Source organism: Conger conger, chromosome 3 (assembly GCF_963514075.1).
Source record: "Conger conger chromosome 3, fConCon1.1, whole genome shotgun sequence".
Classification (NCBI taxonomy): domain Eukaryota; kingdom Metazoa; phylum Chordata; class Actinopteri; order Anguilliformes; family Congridae; genus Conger; species Conger conger.
Genome location: NC_083762.1, coordinates 21312778 through 21331649, shown reverse-complemented (window position 1 = coordinate 21331649; position 18872 = coordinate 21312778). Strand labels below are relative to the sequence as shown.

The following is an 18872-nucleotide window of genomic DNA, read 5'->3' as shown; positions in this document are numbered from 1 at the left end:
CTTGTATAACACACTGAAATTACTGTTTTGGAGGGAAATATCAAGATTGTAAGTAAACCAACTAAGAAAAATATTATGTGTGAAGTTGAAATAGCACCAGTGAACTGTGAGGTGAATCACAATTCTGAAAAGAGAAGAAGAATCTGAATTATAAGGCATAATCTGAATAAGGCCAATAAGGTCTGTAGGATTTTCATATAAACCTACAATGAAGCAGGTGATTCAGTGTCACAGCGTCAGAGTAATTATTTTGATAAGTTGAAATGGCCTTTCATTTTTTTACCAGGTGAGGACGACTTCAAAGTATATATTGTCTGGGGCAAGATGACAAAACCGTAATAAACCTATATGACTTTTTTATTTACAGAAAAACTAACGAGTAGGCTATGAAATCTAAATTTGTATCAACTCAGAATTGTTTTTTAATTCAAAATTGCAATGGTTTTAACTACACTGACTGGGCTTTTTATTAGGACCTTTTTTATTAGACCTTTTTTTTTTTACTCATTGGTCTTCTGCTGCTGTAGCTAATCCACTTAGAGGTTTGATGCATTGTGTGTTCATAATGTGTGATTATTCGCATTACTCTAAACTTGCTATCAGATTTGACCAGTCTGACCCTTGTCCTCTGACTCTCTCATTAACAACATGTTTCAGCCCGCAGAACTTCTGCTCACTGGTTGTTGTTGTTTTTTCCTGCAAACTCTAGAGACTGTTGTGTGTGAAAATCCAGAGATCAGCAGTTTCTGAGATACTCAAACCACCCTGCCTGGCACCAATAATCATTCCACAGTCAAAGTCACTTAGATCAGATTTCTTCCCAATTCTGACATTTCACCTGAAAAACAACAGAACCTCTTGACCATGCCTGCATGCCTTTATGCATTTCGTTTCTGCCACATGATTGGCTGATTAAATATTTGCTTTAACAAGCGTACAGGTCTACCTGGTGTACAGGTCTACCTGATAAAGTTCTCACTGCTTGTATATGCAGTGATTTGCCCGCAGCTGTGTGTGGGGCGTGTAAGTAGGAACCGAATTCAGAGAAGATGTGCAATAGAGGACTACTTTACCGGTCGTACAAGAATTTTCTTTTCCGTTGTTTTGTTGTTGTAGCAACGCGTCTAAGCAATCGCAAAGCTACAGCTACCGTTAGCTAAGCTGGATAATAGCAGATGGATAATAATAAAATTAGTTGTATAACTAACAACATACATGCACGCTCTATGTAACGAACACAGAACTGTCTGACTGTGGTAACTACACAGATACACAGGTGAGGTATTCAGCCGCCTGGCGATAGGTTAGCATTTTGGGGAAAATGTTGTCAACATTTCACCTCGTGTACCGTTATGCACTGTTAGTTATAGTTAACTAGGCAAGACAGATAGTTTGCCTGAAGCCTTGGTTTATCAGTCAAAGCAACGTTAGCATACGAGATTAAAGTTCGTGCCTTAAAATAACTAACATTAATACTTAACTTTAAACTAGGTAGCCTCTATTCTGTTGCAGCTAACTTAACTATTGCAGCAAGGTCGGTAATTTAACACGTTAGCGAGAAAAGCGTTAATGTTACACGTTTTATATGCTTCACAATAATATAAAAAAATGTAAAATACAGTGTTACGTTAATGTATATAAAGTATAATACATGTTACATGATAGCTACAGTGAGCACCATAATTAATAGGACGTTTTTTTTGTTGTGTTTTTGTAAGTTGGGATACAATGAGGTTGAAGTGCAGACTGTCAGCTTTAATCTGAGGGTATTTTCATCCATATAAATAACCGCAACTTTTATACATGGTCCCCCCCATTTTAAGGTACGATAAGTATTTGTTGAATTGGCTTCACAGATGCATTTCGTTAGGCAGGTGTATTCGTTTGTTCATGCAGAAGAGAGCTGTTGATCGGTAGTCTTGAATCTAGTCTTTTTAATTGCCTTTGGAGATTATTTTTGGGATGTGACAACATGAGGAAGACAGCAGTGTCGAGGCAAATTAAGGTGGCCATCATAAGGCTCAGAAATGAAAATCAATCAGGAACGTTTGATTGATTGAACAGTTTGGTTCATTATTAACAAGAAAAGAGTTCTGGAACGAAGTCTTGTGGACAGATGAGAGAAAGATTAACATGTACCAGAGTGATGGAAGAGGAAAGTGGTGGAAAGTATACCACCTCATCCGTGAAATGGGGTTTTATGGCTTGGGCCTGTATGGCTGCCACTGGAACAGGCTCACTTGTCTTCATAGATTATGTGACTGCAGACAGAAGTAGAACAATGATTTCTACAGAAATATTTTATCTATACAGATAAAACCAAATGCCTCCTAACTTACTGGTTGGCACTTCATCATGCAACAAGACAATGTCCCGAAACATACTGCTAGAGTAATGAAGGGGTTTTTGATGGCCAAAAAGTGAAAAATCCTTGACTGGCCGAATCTGAATCCAAGCGAACATATACATTTTACATGCTGAAGAGGAGACTGAAGGCAAAAAGTCCCCGAAACATGCAGGAACTGAAGATGGCTGCAGTACAGGCCTGGCAGAGCATCATCAGCATTGTAGACTTCAAGCAGTCATTGCATGCAAAGGACCAAATAATACAAATTTTATTCTACATTATGTATAACTGTCCTGGGGGGGGGGTGTACAAAAGGTTCTATAATTTCTAAACTGATCATCTGACATTGATGGCTATTCCCTACAATTAAAGCTGACAGTCTGGACTTCAACCTCATTGTCGTAGCTTCCTTTCAAACTCGAGTGCTCGAGTACAGAAGAAAAGTAACAAAAAAAAGTGTCACTGTCCAATGAATTATAGTGCTCACTGTATTTGTTAACAAAATGCCTTTCATCTTTGTCTTCTGTTCACAGTTTGAAGCTGACGGGGTTGCCTCGAACACCTGACATTATCATGACCAGTCCCGACCAGGACTCTGATGGACAGAATTCACTCTTAAATTATGAAGCCGAATCTTTTGAGTCGTGGCCAGGAAGCGACAGGACATGTACCTCGTCCCGTTCCTTTGAATCCCAGAAGACGTACTTCTGTCACAGTGACTCCTCTTTCGGCGACGCAGAGCTCGATTCCCAGTCGCACAGCGGAATTACGCCATCCACTGAAGGATACGAAAGTAGGCGAATGCTTCGACTATGGCATGTAGAGTGTCCTCATCTTTGGGGTTTAGTCTTAATGTTTCCTCAAATATAAAGGTCATGTGACAGTCATGCTGAACTGTATTGTTTTTAAGGTCTGGAGGCTTGTCCGGAAAGAATTAGCTAGGCAAGTTAGGCCTCATCATACTTACTGGGTTTATGCGTTCTGCATGATTGAATAGCTCATCATGCATTAGCCCAAAAGCAACGTGGGCTAACTTTTGTCTTTGTTTTACCTTTTTTTAAGTGTCATGCATTTAAATATGTGCAACCACACAACCATCACTTATTACCTCGATGGTTTGTCCAAATTATTTTCTCCTACAAAATGCCACTTTCTCCCACTCTCATGCATATTCTGTGTGAAATCAGTTGGCATTTTGACTGCAAAGCTGATTTTAAAACTGTGTCACCAAACACTGCCCCCACCCTGTTTCATGTAAAAAGCTTGATATCAAACTGTGGCCTCCTACCTTGTTTTTGTTACCTTACATTTCTATTGATTTTATTCTGTAACCAAAAGCGATTACACTTTGAGCATCTGCAGTTTCTAAATGGGTGGTAATTCAGCCCCAGTGATTGAACAGTTTTAGTCTCTCCCCTTTTCTTACATTTTATTACTTCATATGTGAGAGACCATTTAAAGATAATTACTCTCTAGAACACTTTGTTTGTATGCCTTCTTTAAAGTGAAACATTTGAATCCATGCCATTATATAAAAATTTCAGAAATTAATATAATTTTGGTAGAAAAAGAAAACCCGGTAGAAAAGTGTCTTTCTCTGCCCTCTGAAGTTTGAAAAAGGCTCTGTCTGCTGTCCACTCTGGCCCCACCCTCTGTGGAGGTGCCTCTAGGTCACATCGATGTCAATCAAGATATCTGGCCCATTCTGTTCGCTTATTTTATCCATCCTTGTGTGCTTGTTTCTCGAGTGTCCCAGAAATCGATTGAGGTCTTCCATCTTTAAGGACATTACCACCCATTAAATATTTCTTTAAGGAGCTAGGAACCAGGTGCTTCTAGCTCCTACATTATATGATCACTGCATAAAATGTACGTTAAGATGTGTGATCAGACACAAATATGTTCTTAACTGAACATCCTAATGGCGATGTCAAAATCACAGCCCGTAATTGAAAAATGGAGTTCCAGAACCACAAAAGGCAAAGGGTTACATAAACTTGCTTCTGTACAACCTCTGTTCATTTGTCAGAGTACCCCTGATTTCTTTCTCGGGGTTGTTTGGGGTGTTCCTTCATCTTAGATGATGACTTTGAAGAGGACGATGAAAAGGGGTCCGCGATGGAGGAAGAGCTGAGGGAGAAATGGATCAGGGTCCTGAGGAGGAAAACACTCCCCTCGTCTGCTCCTCACCCAAAGCAGAGATCAAACTGCAGTCCGCACAGAGGTGTGTCATAAGTGGGCTCTGCCAGGGTGCGGGAGAACAGAACAAAGTCCATTCCTCTCAGATGCCACATCAAAGTGCCTCCTGGCTCCTAGCAAATGGAAATGGAAAAATGCCCCATACACTCTTTTCAACATGCCCACAGGCTTCCGAAGTGTGTATGTGCGACTGAGTGATGGACTAAGTCACCGGGTCACAAACTGAAAACTCATTTTTCAGCCATAATCACATAAAACACATTTTTAGTGTTTTCAATAAAATGTATAAATATATACCATTCTTTTTGTTTCTAGCTGGGTGCCAGCTAATTGCCAGTGGAAAGAGGAAATGTATGTTCTGGCAGCTTTCTCCTTGAAAAATGCGATGATGTGTTTATTTCTCCCAGGATATGGAAGTATGTTTCGTATAAACACTCGTATGATTCTCGCTTTTAAAAAAAGGAAGTCAATTTGTCTGGAAAACAGATGGTAATGTTGCTCTTTTGTTCCAGAGGAATGATGCCAGTATTTGGGTAATGAAAAAATTATGTGACCTTTCCATGCTTAATGGGAAAGAAATGCCTCCACTTTGCCCAGAATAAAAAACGAGAGCTATATCAAAGTTTTATCAAATTTACAATGGGATAATTGAATGCATTGAGCTGGTAAGGCCCAATTTCTATCTTCCTTAGCCAATCCGTAAACACAGAGCTCTGGCACTAATCCTGTTATGCCAGTAATAGTTTTCAGGATACCGACAGACAGCAGGTTTTTTCCTCTCCTTGCAAATGGCTGTTCAGTGTAATGAGGCAGCGAGAGTCCAGCCTCATTAAAATGGAGGTGTGAAGAGCCACAGATCAGGGCCCATTGTGCTAATAGCAGCTCGGAGCCCTGGCATGCGAAATGCTCCTAAACAAATGCATGCACTGCACACTGTTCCATTATTATTTATTTAACCACACTGTCCCCATGGCCAATTGCCATTCTTCTCAGTTTGGGTGGGCAGAAACTGACATATCCACACGGCCACCCTCTGCTTGTTTTCACTGTGCTGTGTACTGTTAGCTGCACGGACAGTGCAGCAGACGACTCCACAAACTGCAAAAACCAGTCAAAAAAAAAAAAAAAATCAGTCTCAACATGTATTTAATACTTATCTTGAGACTTAAAGTCGAGACTAGAAATCGTATTTATTTTACTGTTTTTGCTAAATAAGTCAAAAATACTGCCAGTGCCGACAGTTCGACTCATTCCAAGATTTACTAATGGAATGAGAACATTTCACTTGTCAAGCAAACAGTAACTTAAAGCAAGTTAATATTTTCTACTTGAAAGAAAAATGTCTTAAGTATTACAAGACTAAAAATGCTTGTTTAGACACATTTTATGCAGTGCAGCACCCAGTCAACCAGAGGAGCCACTATTTGTTGAGAAGGCCCTCTGTCACTTTGTTGATTATACCTGGGTGATGGGATGTAATCAATCATTGGTGATAGCTGTTGTACATCACCGCTTTGATTCTTGACGAGCCATAATCATCATAGAATATGAGGGAAGTAATTGATGGGAAGCCAATTGGTGACTCTCTGGGCAGGTTTGCATGGCCCACGGGACTTCCAGCCACTGTCTGCGGTAGTTCAGTCTGGACTATGGGGCGCTCTTCCACCAAGAAACCATGAAATACGCCATGAAAAAGCACACTACGATGCTATAGAGACTATTTGATGTCATTGAATTTAGTTATGTATAATATTACATTTGCAATTTCAGTTGAAGTTTCTTAAAGTCTTTTGCAAAATTAAAACGTTAAGAAGAAGATGTTAGGAATGTGGTGTCTGACACTGTCGCACTGTTAAAAATGGCTAAATGAAGAAACCGCCTGCAGTGTCTAACACGGCACTGAGATAACACTGTGTTGTAGCTGTTTTTGACACCGGCGAAGAGGTAAACACAGAGAGAAAGCTGACGTAGTGCTCAAGCAGGGGCAACAGAAGAGCTTAAAGTGTCTGGTGTTTCTGACACTGGCTCAGTGTTAAATCGTTGCGAGAGCTGAACCACTTCCTCCCTGTGGTCGGTGTCTGTGCTACAAACGGGGTTGTCCGGACTCCATCTTGTTTCAGGTGGCGGGAAGCTGTGTCTGGAAGAGCGTGTGGCGTTACAGGCCTTTTGCCAGGAGAGGATCAGACACACACAGTCTCTGCAGTGGACGAGTCCCCCCGCTCACCGGACACAGCCTGGCAGGCACACTGAGCCCTGTCCAGAGACGGGACAGCTTGTGGCCGACCGCCTGGTGCCAAAGCAGCTCATATCAGTACTGAGAATGAAGAGTTTCACTGAAGAGATGAAGAAGGTAACCTCCATCTTTCTATGTTTTTCTGTACTTCCCAATGCTTAACTGAGCTTCTCTGGTGTATTGGAACCTAGCAACACTCTCCCTGCCTTCTGGTCCTCGTGGTTGGCTCAGCTGCACCAGGCAAGATCAACTGAGCACAGAAAAATATTTGAATCCAAAGCAATTATGTATTTGGTGCTAATTATATATTTGGTCCAAAGCAATTACATAGGTCTGGTGTGATTAAGAATCCCTCCAAATCCACATTCAGGTTCAAAATACATTTTCTTACAGTCAGAGAACTGGTGGAGAAAATAACACAGCTTGCTCTGGAAGGAGGGAAACATGATAAATGGTGGCGGAGGCAGTCTGGATGTGTTCTGTGCGTTTTAATGTAATTCCATTGTAGACCCACTTCATTAAACGTAGAGGGCACCAGTCCAGATACAATTAACTTGGAGAAAATAACAAAACCAATTCAATAAATTTAATCTTTGGAAAGATCTTACATTTTAATTTGATTCAGCACCTCATTAGGACCGAATCAATACGAAACATTTTTAACAATCGACTTTTTCCTTTGTTATTTATTCTGCGATGTAGTTGTTGAGCTTTTGTTTGCCGGCGAGCGCTCGGAACTTAATTAAAACCGGGAACATTAATAACTTCTAACAAGGTAACAAGCATCGATGGGGTCAGTCTTGCAAGGGTATCTTGAGAGATTTGTGAGGTTTTTTTGAGTCGTCTTTTCTCTGGCATGTGTGTGTGCGTGTTTGGTGGCTGTATCTCTGACAGGCTATCGAGACAGAGCTGCACCAGCCCTCTCACTGCGGACCCTGTCGGGAGAACCTGGCCCGGTTGGCCCAGGACACCTTCATCCGGAGGAAGAGGAGCCAGCTGGAGTGTGGGCTATTGGAGGACAAACTGCAGGCCCACCTATACGAGAAGGTACAGTACACACACTGCCCTGTTTCAACATACACACTGCCTCATTTAGACCAGAGACAGCAAACAAGCACTCCCCTGTTTCAGCCCAGAGAAAACAGGCACACTCCCTGAGTGAGAGTGTTTCAAAAATATTAGCCGTATGTGGGAGTCGCATGAATATTAACATATTACTTCCATAACTCTGTACTATATTCTTATCTTAGTATTACATATTGTACATAGTTAGCGTGTGTTTATCTGTGGTTTTATTAACATTTCCACATATAGAACTGGTTTTTCACAAAATCACATTGATTGCATCTAGTCTATGAACTGTTGGGATGTAATCAGCTAAGAGTATAGTTATGGTTTTTGGACAGCATTGTAATATTTCATATCAGGGCCTGATTTCAGAAAACCTTTGTGGGTTCCATTTTATCATTCACAGAAGTGATAATGAATGGCATAGCTGAATGCCAATGCAGTCTAGTGCAGCCATGCCTCTTCAGGCTAAATACCCTGAGTGCTGAGCGACCATGTATCCTTCTCTGCCTCTCAACTGGATCTCATAATACCTATCATGTATCACAATATTGATTTTCATCTTAAACTGCTAAATTAATGCTTTTCTAGTACCGTTGCCAAAATTAATTTTAAGTGTTTGACAATTTTAACAAAAAGATTTTGTGCAGAGATCTGCGTATTGGGCATAGTAAAACACAAATTTTACATGCCGTATGCAAAGACAAAGATAAGGGTCTGGGAAAAGATAAGCAAAAAAGGGAAAGATATGCTTCTCTGTCTTAAAACACTGCAGGACGCCATTTGCCTGGTTGGGGAACTACTGAGTGACATTCCTAAAATATCAGACGACCCCAGCGAGATCTGGCGAGGCTTGCTGACAAACGGCCGCTGGACCCCACAGTGACGTAATGGAGGGCTTTCTGTTATCCTACAGGAGCAGTGTGCTCCAACGCTGCTCTATAATTATGTATGCCGGCACATCCCCTTGCAGTTTGCTGCCAGAGAAAGAGGTAGAATGCAAAATGCAGTGTTTTTCATTAACCTCGCACACACAAGTTCCTGCTGCTAAACAATGAGGCTGGTAGGTCTAAGCACCCAGGGGCCCTATCCAGTAAGATATATCCAGTGATATTGCAGATAGCATTCGTGCGCTTGACATCAGCATAATGGCTCGGGTAATTGCGTCTCTCGCAATAACCAAAAACTGAATCTTGCTGTTCTTCCTTCAGGCTCCTCATGCAAGTCTGATTGTACATTTGGAGGACAATTTCATTTTGTGGCAAACAGCTACATGAAAGGTAATTACCAAGGGAGCTCATGGCAGTGATGAGAGAGTGGCTTTCTGTTTTTGCACATTGTGAGGGGAATGAATGAGAATGAGGACAACTGATGCATCTAAAGTAGGTTCAAAAGGAAGTTGTACTTGGCCATTATAAATTCTGACAGAGAAGGTTGATGAAAATGACCGCGTATCTCACTTTGTGCCTGACCTACAGCCAAAACAAAGAGTTTGGAAAAAAGAAATGTCACCACAGTGCTCTTTTTTTTTTTTTAGCTAATGAATATAAGTAGGTCCTAAATGCTTTTGGTTTCATTATGTACAGTGAGCTCCAGAATTATTGGCTCACTTCTCAAAAGAAAAAAAATATTTATTTTCCAACATGTGTAAAGTAGTGCGCTTTATTAATGATGATGACCAGATTTTCTGCCAAGATTTCCTGGTACCTTGTTGAATTCATTGTGCCATTGATCTTAAAGGGTGCCCCCGGACCACTGGCAGCAAAACATCTTCAAAACATCAATGACCCACCACTATATTTGACAGTAGGTATGAGGTGCTTCTCCTTGTATGCATTCCATTTTGCCACCAAAGATGTTGATGGTGTGTATGGCCAAAACATTCAATATTGGTCTCATTTGACCATTGCACTCTCTTCTAGTCGTAATTCCAATGAGGTTTGGCAATTTCACGATGCTTGGTCTTGTTTATTGTGCTCAGTAAGGGCCATCTTTGTGCCACCCTTCCAAAGTGTTTGCTGGATGTGCCGTTGTATGTTTTTTCTTGATGACCCCAAGACACAACCAATCTCTGCAATTCTTAAAACAGCAATCCTTGGATTACTTATAGACCCCTTCACCATATTCATTACTGTCCCTGGGGATAATATGCACATGCACCCTCTTCCTGGCAAGTGTGCAACCATTCCATATGTTTTACACCTTTTTATTATTGCACTTACAGTGCTCAGTGGTATGTTAACCATTTATACAGTATATTTTTGTACCGATTAACCGACATGTGATGGTCAGTTACCATCCGTCTTCTCAATTGACATTTCTTTGGCTTTTTCCATGCTGATGGTTGACAAAGGGATTTGGCTTGTTACCTAATTTTTATACTCTAGTGAAACAGGAAGTGATGGAATGACACAGTATTGTAGTTCCTTTAGACTAGGATTAACTAAATATTTCAAATTTCATTTTGTTTACAATAATTGTTCGATTGAGTAATTTTGGCACCTGTGGTTTTCAGAAAAAGTGAGTTTTCTAAATAAAACAGTAAATGTATTGAAATAAAAGTATATCGTTTTTCCTGTATGTTTGAACAAAAAATATACATCATTGTCAATGTTGTTTATTATACTCAGCCTTTTTTCTCCATTTTTCTCCAATGGTGCCAATAATTCTGGAGTCAACTGTATGCACTGTATTTAAAACTGAATATGTGTTGAGTGTATCAGGCAGTTATTGCGTATTAGTTAACAGTATTAACTCATACAATGTGTTCTTACCTATGGAGTGTAATGGGACTATAGAAAGTAAATTTGCACATTGCACGACTGCTGCTTTAGACTGATTCTTAAATTCTAAGATAAAGTATAGGATGGTTTGTGAATTTGAACATGTATTGTACAAAAACATATTTTTATAATTACACTAAAAAATCTGAGTGGAGAACTGTGATATTTGGTGCTTTTATTGTCTTAACACATTTAAAGCTGTAGCACTTCAATAGTTCAGCATTAGCAGTTTAAAAGAGGCATACAGAAGGACATAATTATGATTATGCGCCCTTCGGTAAATTGCCAGTGCTGTTGACTTATAATGGAAACAAACATCAGTAAAGCCGAAAATAAATCAAACTCTCTGAATACTATTATACTCTAAACGGCAGTAATAAATGTTACATTTCCGTTAGTGAATAAACCATTAACATTTTGCTAAATGATAATTTCATCCATACTTGGAAAGCCTGTTTGCTATTCTTTTAACAAAATCAACTGGAAAGGAGGGATGTGGCACATCTTTAAGTTTATTACCCCATAAAACCATAAAAATACCATTAATAAACATGTGGGGAAAGATGCAGCACTTCCTCAACATTAATTTGTGGAGAAGCTAATGAAAAACAGGGCCTGCTTTTACCTTTCTGCTCAGAACAGAAAGGCAGTACATTTTTAGAAGCATACATATAAAAACATAATTATATTTGTCCTGGTTGTAAGTATGAGTAACCATCAGTAAATGGGCAGAAATGAATTATATTGTCCATTTTCAGCACGCAGGGTAGTTTTTTTTAGGGAATTAGGACGAAACTGAGGAAAAGTGCATCTTTTATAACAGCAAAATGGCAAGTAAGTAGTATATACAATTCACATATTAGTGTCAAAAGTAACATAAAAATCAGTACAAGGAAAGGATTACGAATACTGTCTACTTCTTACCTACAAGGGAAGAATTCCAAATACTGTCTACTATATAAGTATATTATGCATTGTTCACAAAACATCCCCACAAATTAAGTACTATTTTGGATGTGTATTTCTGCTTTTGTGTTGATTGTTTCCCATACAAAATTGACACACGGTATACAGAAGCTAAAATCTAACAGTACTATCATTTTATTTGGTCACTACCTCGATAATGTATACATAAAACCTTCATGAGCCTGTTCTTACAAACCAGATAAAAGCAGATGTGTTTCATGACACCCAGTAGACTTATATTTCCCTGTTTGGTTCTGTATGTAACACGCCATGTTACTGTTCTCAAACATCAGTCATCTCATACTCAGGAAGGTGCTATGTGTGCTATATGAAGGTGTTGTTTATAGAAAAGGTGACCCTATTCTTCTGTATGCGTGTGTGTGAAGTGCGGCTCATAGTCAGTTTTTTTGTATTACAGTGGGCTGCCGGTCCAAGTCTACTTTGTTGTCTACTTTATTAACACCTATAAAACATATCAGAGCACCTTGGCCAACTGGTACAGTGAGTGGTAAAGGCGCAAACAAACGTGGGCTTAGTCCCATAGCCTAACCACGGCTTGCTTGAATCTAAGCTATTAACCAATTGTGACCAGGAGACTGCAGTGACTGGAAACAGTTTTAGCGAAATGTGTGCCTCATCAAATGGGCGCTAGCTATCCAGTAGTATGCTGTTTGGCTGATTGTGTGGGACCTGGTCACAATCTTGCAGATGTGTGTATGAGAGAAGAGCACATACTTTAGCTGTTCTACAATACATATATATGAGGAAAAGGAAAAGATAAGGAAAGTCCACTGATAATACATGATGGTAATGACTGGGATGAAAGGTGAAGTGCCAGGATTCATCTTATTGACATGGTATAAGCTGTATCCACAGTTCAGTGAGTCCATTGTAGCTGTGCTTTACAATAAGCAAATGTCTCACAGCTGTTTTCTGATCACTTTTCCGACTTTCTAATCATAACGGATGATTTAGACAAGGACATTCTTCTCCTGAGTACATAGCAGGAACAAGTCTGAATATTTTATAAGTTACTTCCATCAGCAATGCTTGTTAATGGACAAGTAAATGAAGAAAAATACATAAGTTGCAGTTTTTCTCTGAAGAAGAGGCTACAAATCCTGCAGAAAACTATTGATACTGATATTATTTATGAGCCATTATTTACGCATACACTGCTTAAAGACACAAAGCTATGCTTTTATTCTTTTAATAGCCATATAATATATAAATATCAATATTTTGTTCTATTTGAACTGATTGCTGCTTAAACTGATATACTGTATGGAAAGTGACTTTCACCTTTTCTCGATTGATGGGATGGGATTGAGGTGCTGGAGGAATATCTTAAACCTTACATTCTGTATGTGTCTGGTTGTAATGGACAATGTTCAATAAGTATATGTTTTTCAAAAAGAAAGACATTTTTGAGCAATGTTTTGGAAAGTGGCTTTAAACATGGATTTCAATATTTCAGTAATATAAAATATTTTTCATTTTTGAACTCACCCCAAAGCAAAAAACAACCACACACTATTGTTGAAGCTAAATAAAACCCTCTTCAATGAGCTGAGCTATATTGATTCATTTATGTTTTTTCTTTTTATGCATTACTGGTTCAAAAAATAGGTGTTCCTTGGACCTTGGACAAGTGTCAATATCCAGGATGAATAGTCATCCATTTTGTTGTGTCCCTGCATTCTTTGAGACATCTGACAGCTAACAGGAAGTGCATTCCTTATTTACATTCGGACCCACCCCGGAGAGAGATGTGCTCAAGTGCTCAGCGCGGATCCCGGGGCTCCTCTCTCTGCGCCCCTGCTGCGGTCACTCTCGTACTCCGCCTGGGCTCTCCTGAGTTTCCTGCTGTGGAGCTGCCACCGATGGCAGTGGAAAGTCACCAGCGAGGCCACAATCACCGCGCAGCCTAGCGCTACCACCACCATCAGGGCAATGATGGACGAGGAGGAGTCCTCCTGGTGTCTGGGGACCGCCACCTCGGCCAGACCACTCACTCCCGTCCGGGTGCCGTTGGTTGCCAAGGATACGGGCAAAGAGCCACCTTGTATTTTCAGCCTCATTGAGATGTTTTTCAGGGATCAGTCCGTGAAGCAATAAGCCGCCCGATAAAGGCAATCTCAGAGGACGAAATAATATACACGTCACGGTTTTGTCCTTCCTTCCTGTTGGTTAAAAAACGGCGGTAGACGAACCCCTACCGGGTCGCCCCTGGCCCAGGCCACCTGACCTTGATTGGTGATTCACAGGCTTCCCCCCTTTACCAGTGCTCTCGCAGCATGTACCACAAGCCCTTGCATCAGTCGCGTTCGATTCTTACAGGCGGAGGCGCACTGGCCGCTCTCAAAATGAACGCGGAATGAGATTTGGGTCTTGGCAGAGGGCCAGTCCTGCTGTTATTAAATCCTGAGTAATAAGAGTCACAGGAGCTTTATTAGAACAATGCTCCACTTTCTCTCCTCTGGGTTGTCAGCCTCCCTCCCCCTGCTCGTTCCTCCGCTGCTGCAGGAGCGTCTCGGGCGCCTTAGAGACGAGCCCCTCTCTTCACGTTCCCCCTGGGATCTCTGTGCGAGGCTCCATCTGAATTTGCAGGACGTCCCGTGAGCCTCTGGTGCCGGAAGGTGCTGGAAGGACCTGGGATGTGGGTTAGAGAAATAAGAGTAGGGCATTAAATCAAAGGCGGATTCCATTGGTCTCTGAGGTGTTAAATTAGCCTCGTCGTGGCTGAGACAAGGTGGAGGAGATGGACGATGGAGAGCGGCATTGATTGCATCCCGCTTGCTGCACCGGTCCTGGTGCAAGGCCAGCTGATTTAATGAAAGCCACTAATGATATTCATGTCCTTGTGTTTAATAAAGAACCCATCTTGGAGCGGACAGCTGGAGTACAATGTGCTAGTGTTTGGGATACGTGCACACACAAACAGACACACAGTGTCGCACACGCAGGCTCTCACTATCAGACTCATATCAGTATAATGCACGCCACACCCACAAGTACCTCACTGTCAAACAGCATCTGGCCAAGACAGCAACATTTGTGGATACAAATACACAAGACAATATAAAAAAAATAACATGACAGTAAACAGATGATATTGCAGTTAATGGAACAAGCGTTAAGCTGTCGGGTGTTGCAGGTGCAGAGACAAGCATGCACATACACTCGCCACAGATCATGTGCAATGTAGGATCTTCCACACTTCCTCTGTGGCTCTCATCCCCTCCTGTGTCACTATATTTCACTCAAATACGGGATCTCTTCAAACGTATCCTCGCTTTATTTGGACTTATTGTATATTTTATTAGATTTCTTCGCCACACGGGAACACATTGTAATGTATCTACCTGTATAATGTAATACTGCTGTAACAAATGAAACCAAACCAGTTATAGGCATGGAAACTGGTGTGTTTCCTTCGTGGTACTTTTCAAACCAACCGTCAAACCATTTCCCCATTAATATTAATATATACAGCTGCTGGTCATCACCAAATCCCCAAAGGACCACTCAAACAACTCAAGGTTTACTGCTCATTTTTTCCTTGGAAGCAGGAAGACCAAAATGTCAGAACTTTGCAATATTGGACAGTGATACAGGGGCTTAACAGCAATGTAACTAAGCTAAGTTCTGTAATAATATGACCAGAAGCATTGAGAATTATTACTTTTTTCAGGAGTTAAGATTCAGCTTTTTGTTAGCTTGTCAGCTACATCCAATTGGAGTTTTTTAATGAATACCCACATGAGCAAAATGGAAAGCGTCATACATGAATGCTTGAACATCTGGTGTTTCATACAAGACCAGCTGGTATCTCTCCACATCTCCCAATCTGAACTAAAACGCAAGCAGAACATGGCTGACACTTATCTTGTCTTCAACTTGTAGTACAGCCCTTTTGTAATTCCTCTTTAATTTGCATTGGACAGCATAAGCTGTGCTATGGTAGGTGCAAAATGCAACCTTATTAAATCCTTGAGTGCTCAGCAGTGGTGGTTGAGGGAAGGAGCTGAGCTGACTTTTGTAATATGACACCAGGCTGGAAGTGTGCATACCCTTGAGCTGAAAGCACAAAGGACAGTGGGCTTTCATCAGTGGCTAGGAAAACATTTGTTTGTCTGGGAGGAAAATGGCAGCCACAGAGTTCAGACATTTGTGAAGGATCATCGAGCAGGTTAAGATGAGTGATTTACTGCAAGTTGCCACAGCTCTGATGTGCATCATGTGAATTTGACCTATCTTCCGATGAAACTATACCAGTTTGTCATCTGCAGTTGATCTAGGGTACTAATCCCAGTCTCATTAAAACCATCCAACGTAAAATCAGACAGCAATTAGATGTGCCAGCTAATTTTGGTACAATTAAGTTTATAGTGGTACAAATGTATTACAACATCTTAAGTCAGTGTCTGTTAAAAAAATTAACATTTAGGCACTTGAAATTACTGATTGTCCATTAGCCTCATTGTTTCTCATTAATAATTCATACCTTTCCCATGGATGCAATTTTTGTTATGGCGGGCATGGAGTTGTAATTACATTAACTGTCTTTGCTGAATACATAAATGAAAATTCTCATAATATGCAATATCTATAATTTTATATTATTAATGTTTTGGCTCATTTATAATTCATAAGTCATTTTGATGCACATAAAAGCAGCAATATTTCTTCCTCTGTCAATCTTAAGCAAAATAATAACAGAAGCAGCAAAGGGAGACTTGCTGTACTGACTTTTCATGTGGAAGAAGGAAGCATCCCATTGGTCAGTACATGTTCAATCACAATGAATAATAATATGACAAGAAAAGGCATTCCTCTAAATTACATTGATGAAGCTTCATAACTTTACAATAATTTTTGAGGAAAAACAATAAAAAAAACAGCATTTAGGTCTTAAAAGAGAATTTTGAATATCTATTGTTAATGCCTCTGGCACAGTATGACATTGTATCACATAAAAAAGTTATTCAGACATTTTTTAATAAAAATGCTTAGTGGAACAAAATGGGACACTAACACCAGAACTGACAATAACTGAAATAAATCAAATATAAATGGAATATTCTTTGGAATCTCAGGGATATTTGTTAAACTTGGCCATCCCCCCTGGAAATTGGTTTTGTCCTAAATAGCACCCTAATGGAATATGAAATGAATATGAATACTTTGGCCAGGTTTGCATATAACAGCTGTTTTCAGACAAAATGCAAGATCACAACTACAAGGAAATGTAACATTGCATATTTAAGAGTTTCACTAATATTGTTTTATTTTGGCCATAACCAGTGACTAGCATGATGTTATTACATATGTATATATTTAGAGACCATTCATAAAGTTGTTCTCACAAATTAGTCCATTTTGATTTTAAGCATTCATGGCAATGGTAGCTTCCAGCACTGACAATGCTTACCGATTTTGCAGTACAGTTTTGCATCAACTGACACAGTAACACTGCGCTCTACTGAGTTAAAGCACTGTGTAAGTACAGGGATACCACAGAAAGGTAAACACAGTAAACATGGGCTGCTATATGCAAAGCAGAATCGTAAATAAAAAAGAAAAACTCACTGGACGTGTTCAGGTTATCACGCTCCGCCAGTTTAAAGAGCTGTAGCACAGATCCTGTCCCCTGAGCAGGAATACAGGCAGCACCTCCTCTCCAGCTGTCTTCATTCACAGGAGGAATTGCGGAGACGTACCTGAGACACAGCTGCTGTAGCCCTGGCAGGAGAGGGAGAGGTGCACTGCACACGGCATCCGAGGGGCTGCGGAGGGGAAGAGGGCTTTCTGGAGTCAGGGCGAGAACCGGCGTCTCTCCCAATGGCGTGAGGGAGGCTGGTCTTTATTAGATGAGGATGTTGCTGAATAGGCTTGTTGTCTCTGTCTGCGGTGGGAGCAACTGAATCTCCCCTCTTCTCTCTCTCTCTCCCTCTCTCTCCCTCTCTCTAGCGCTTGCTCTAACCATGATTGTCCAATCACCCTCCTTCCTCTCCTCTCTCAGCCTCCCACCCATCCTCGTTTCTGTCGTCCTCTAACTGAAGCCTGTTTCTTCAGTCTTTTCACTATTTTGGGGGGGCATTGAGCATATTCTGGTAGCCTAGTGTTTTAAAAATAAAACTGGGTCATTTTCACAGTAAAGTTTGTCTTCCAGTGAAGAGTTCCTAACATGAAGACGTGCAGGATGTGGGGTTCAGGGAGTTTTCTCTTGTCTTTTTAACATAAAAATGAAAAGTAGCTTGTAATCAACACTGCACAATATCTTTGAGTTCAAGGCCTTTGTCATTGTTCCCTTGAGAAAGTACTTAGTCTTGCTTCAGTCAATATTCAGCTGTTTAAATGGATTACATGTAAATATAAGTTGTGCATGTCGCATTAGGAAAAGGCTTTTGCAAAGGAAATTGAATTATGTACTTGGCATGTCTGATAAGCCTGCCCTGAGCCCTGCTGCCCCTCCTGGCTCATGGGGCATGAACAGGGCTCCAGATTGTGTGTAAAATAACACATTCCATTAATTACAGCTTTTCAGATGTGAATCAGCAGACCAACTCCCACTCAATCTTACAGCTCAACACAAGAGGCCTTGGCCTGAAAGTAGATTCTGTTGATGCTGAAATTGTACTATTCTTAGTAGATACAGATAATCAGATGCAAAGATTGATATAGCTGAGTGAATAAATATTACCAATGCAACACAGTGACAGGCTGCTTTGAATTCCGAATGAGCTGTTCTGCTGACGGGAAGAGGAATGTGTTCACGTATAAAGGAAATGAACACCCCTCCCACATAAAAAGACAGCACAAATCTAAAATCTCCTGCAAAAAATATATCGAAAAATAGCACTGTGGCAGGCTAATTTTACCACATCTGTCAAAAGGAGAGGAAACAGTGATTTTGCTTGCATGAGATGGCTTTTGGAAGCAATTTATTTCACATTGCAGTTATGGAGGCATCATCCTATGTGCGAATATCAAGCTCTCTTTTTTTGTCATAGTATTAAATCGTCTACTTTATTCCCCGAGGCACTCCCCACACCTTCAACTACAGTTTTTTCCACTTGGGGTCATCTTTTTTCTCTAAAACAAAAGAAGACTGCTTTGCTGCATGGTCAGCTCTCTGTGAAATTAAAACTATAGGGTATCTGTTAATGTTCTATCACAACTCAACCAGAAGAGTGATTGTGGTAAATGTAAAAGTATCCCCTGTCCGTCCTGGTTAAACTGCACACAGCTTGTGGCATAGAGCGGGAACACG

The 18872-nt window shown here is 40.5% G+C and overlaps 1 protein-coding gene and 1 long non-coding RNA gene across 3 annotated transcripts; one reads left to right on the top strand and one right to left on the bottom strand.

Annotated features, from left to right (window-relative positions):
* The first annotated feature begins 1083 nt into the window (after positions 1-1083).
* LOC133123277 (uncharacterized protein C8orf48 homolog) lies at positions 1084-10815 on the top strand. 2 transcript variants are annotated; one of them, XR_009708219.1, is made up of 7 exons: positions 1084-1276; positions 2881-3140; positions 4428-4571; positions 6667-6896; positions 7674-7826; positions 8623-9127; positions 9588-10815. XR_009708219.1 is itself a non-coding variant. In XM_061233618.1 (6 exons), the coding sequence occupies exons 2-6, from the start codon at positions 2921-2923 to the stop codon at positions 8731-8733; spliced, it is 858 nt and encodes a 285-aa protein (XP_061089602.1). In that variant the 5' UTR covers positions 1084-1276; positions 2881-2920; the 3' UTR covers positions 8734-10815. The 2 variants fall into 2 exon arrangements, 1 of the variants encoding a protein (XP_061089602.1); XM_061233618.1 differs by having other exon boundaries at positions 8623-10815.
* LOC133123278 (uncharacterized) lies at positions 10789-17504 on the bottom strand. Its single transcript, XR_009708220.1, has 2 exons — positions 17320-17504; positions 10789-14248 (listed from the first exon to the last, which is right to left on the bottom strand). It is a non-coding gene; the product is annotated as an uncharacterized LOC133123278 (long non-coding RNA).
* Between the last annotated feature and the right edge of the window lie 1368 nt (positions 17505-18872).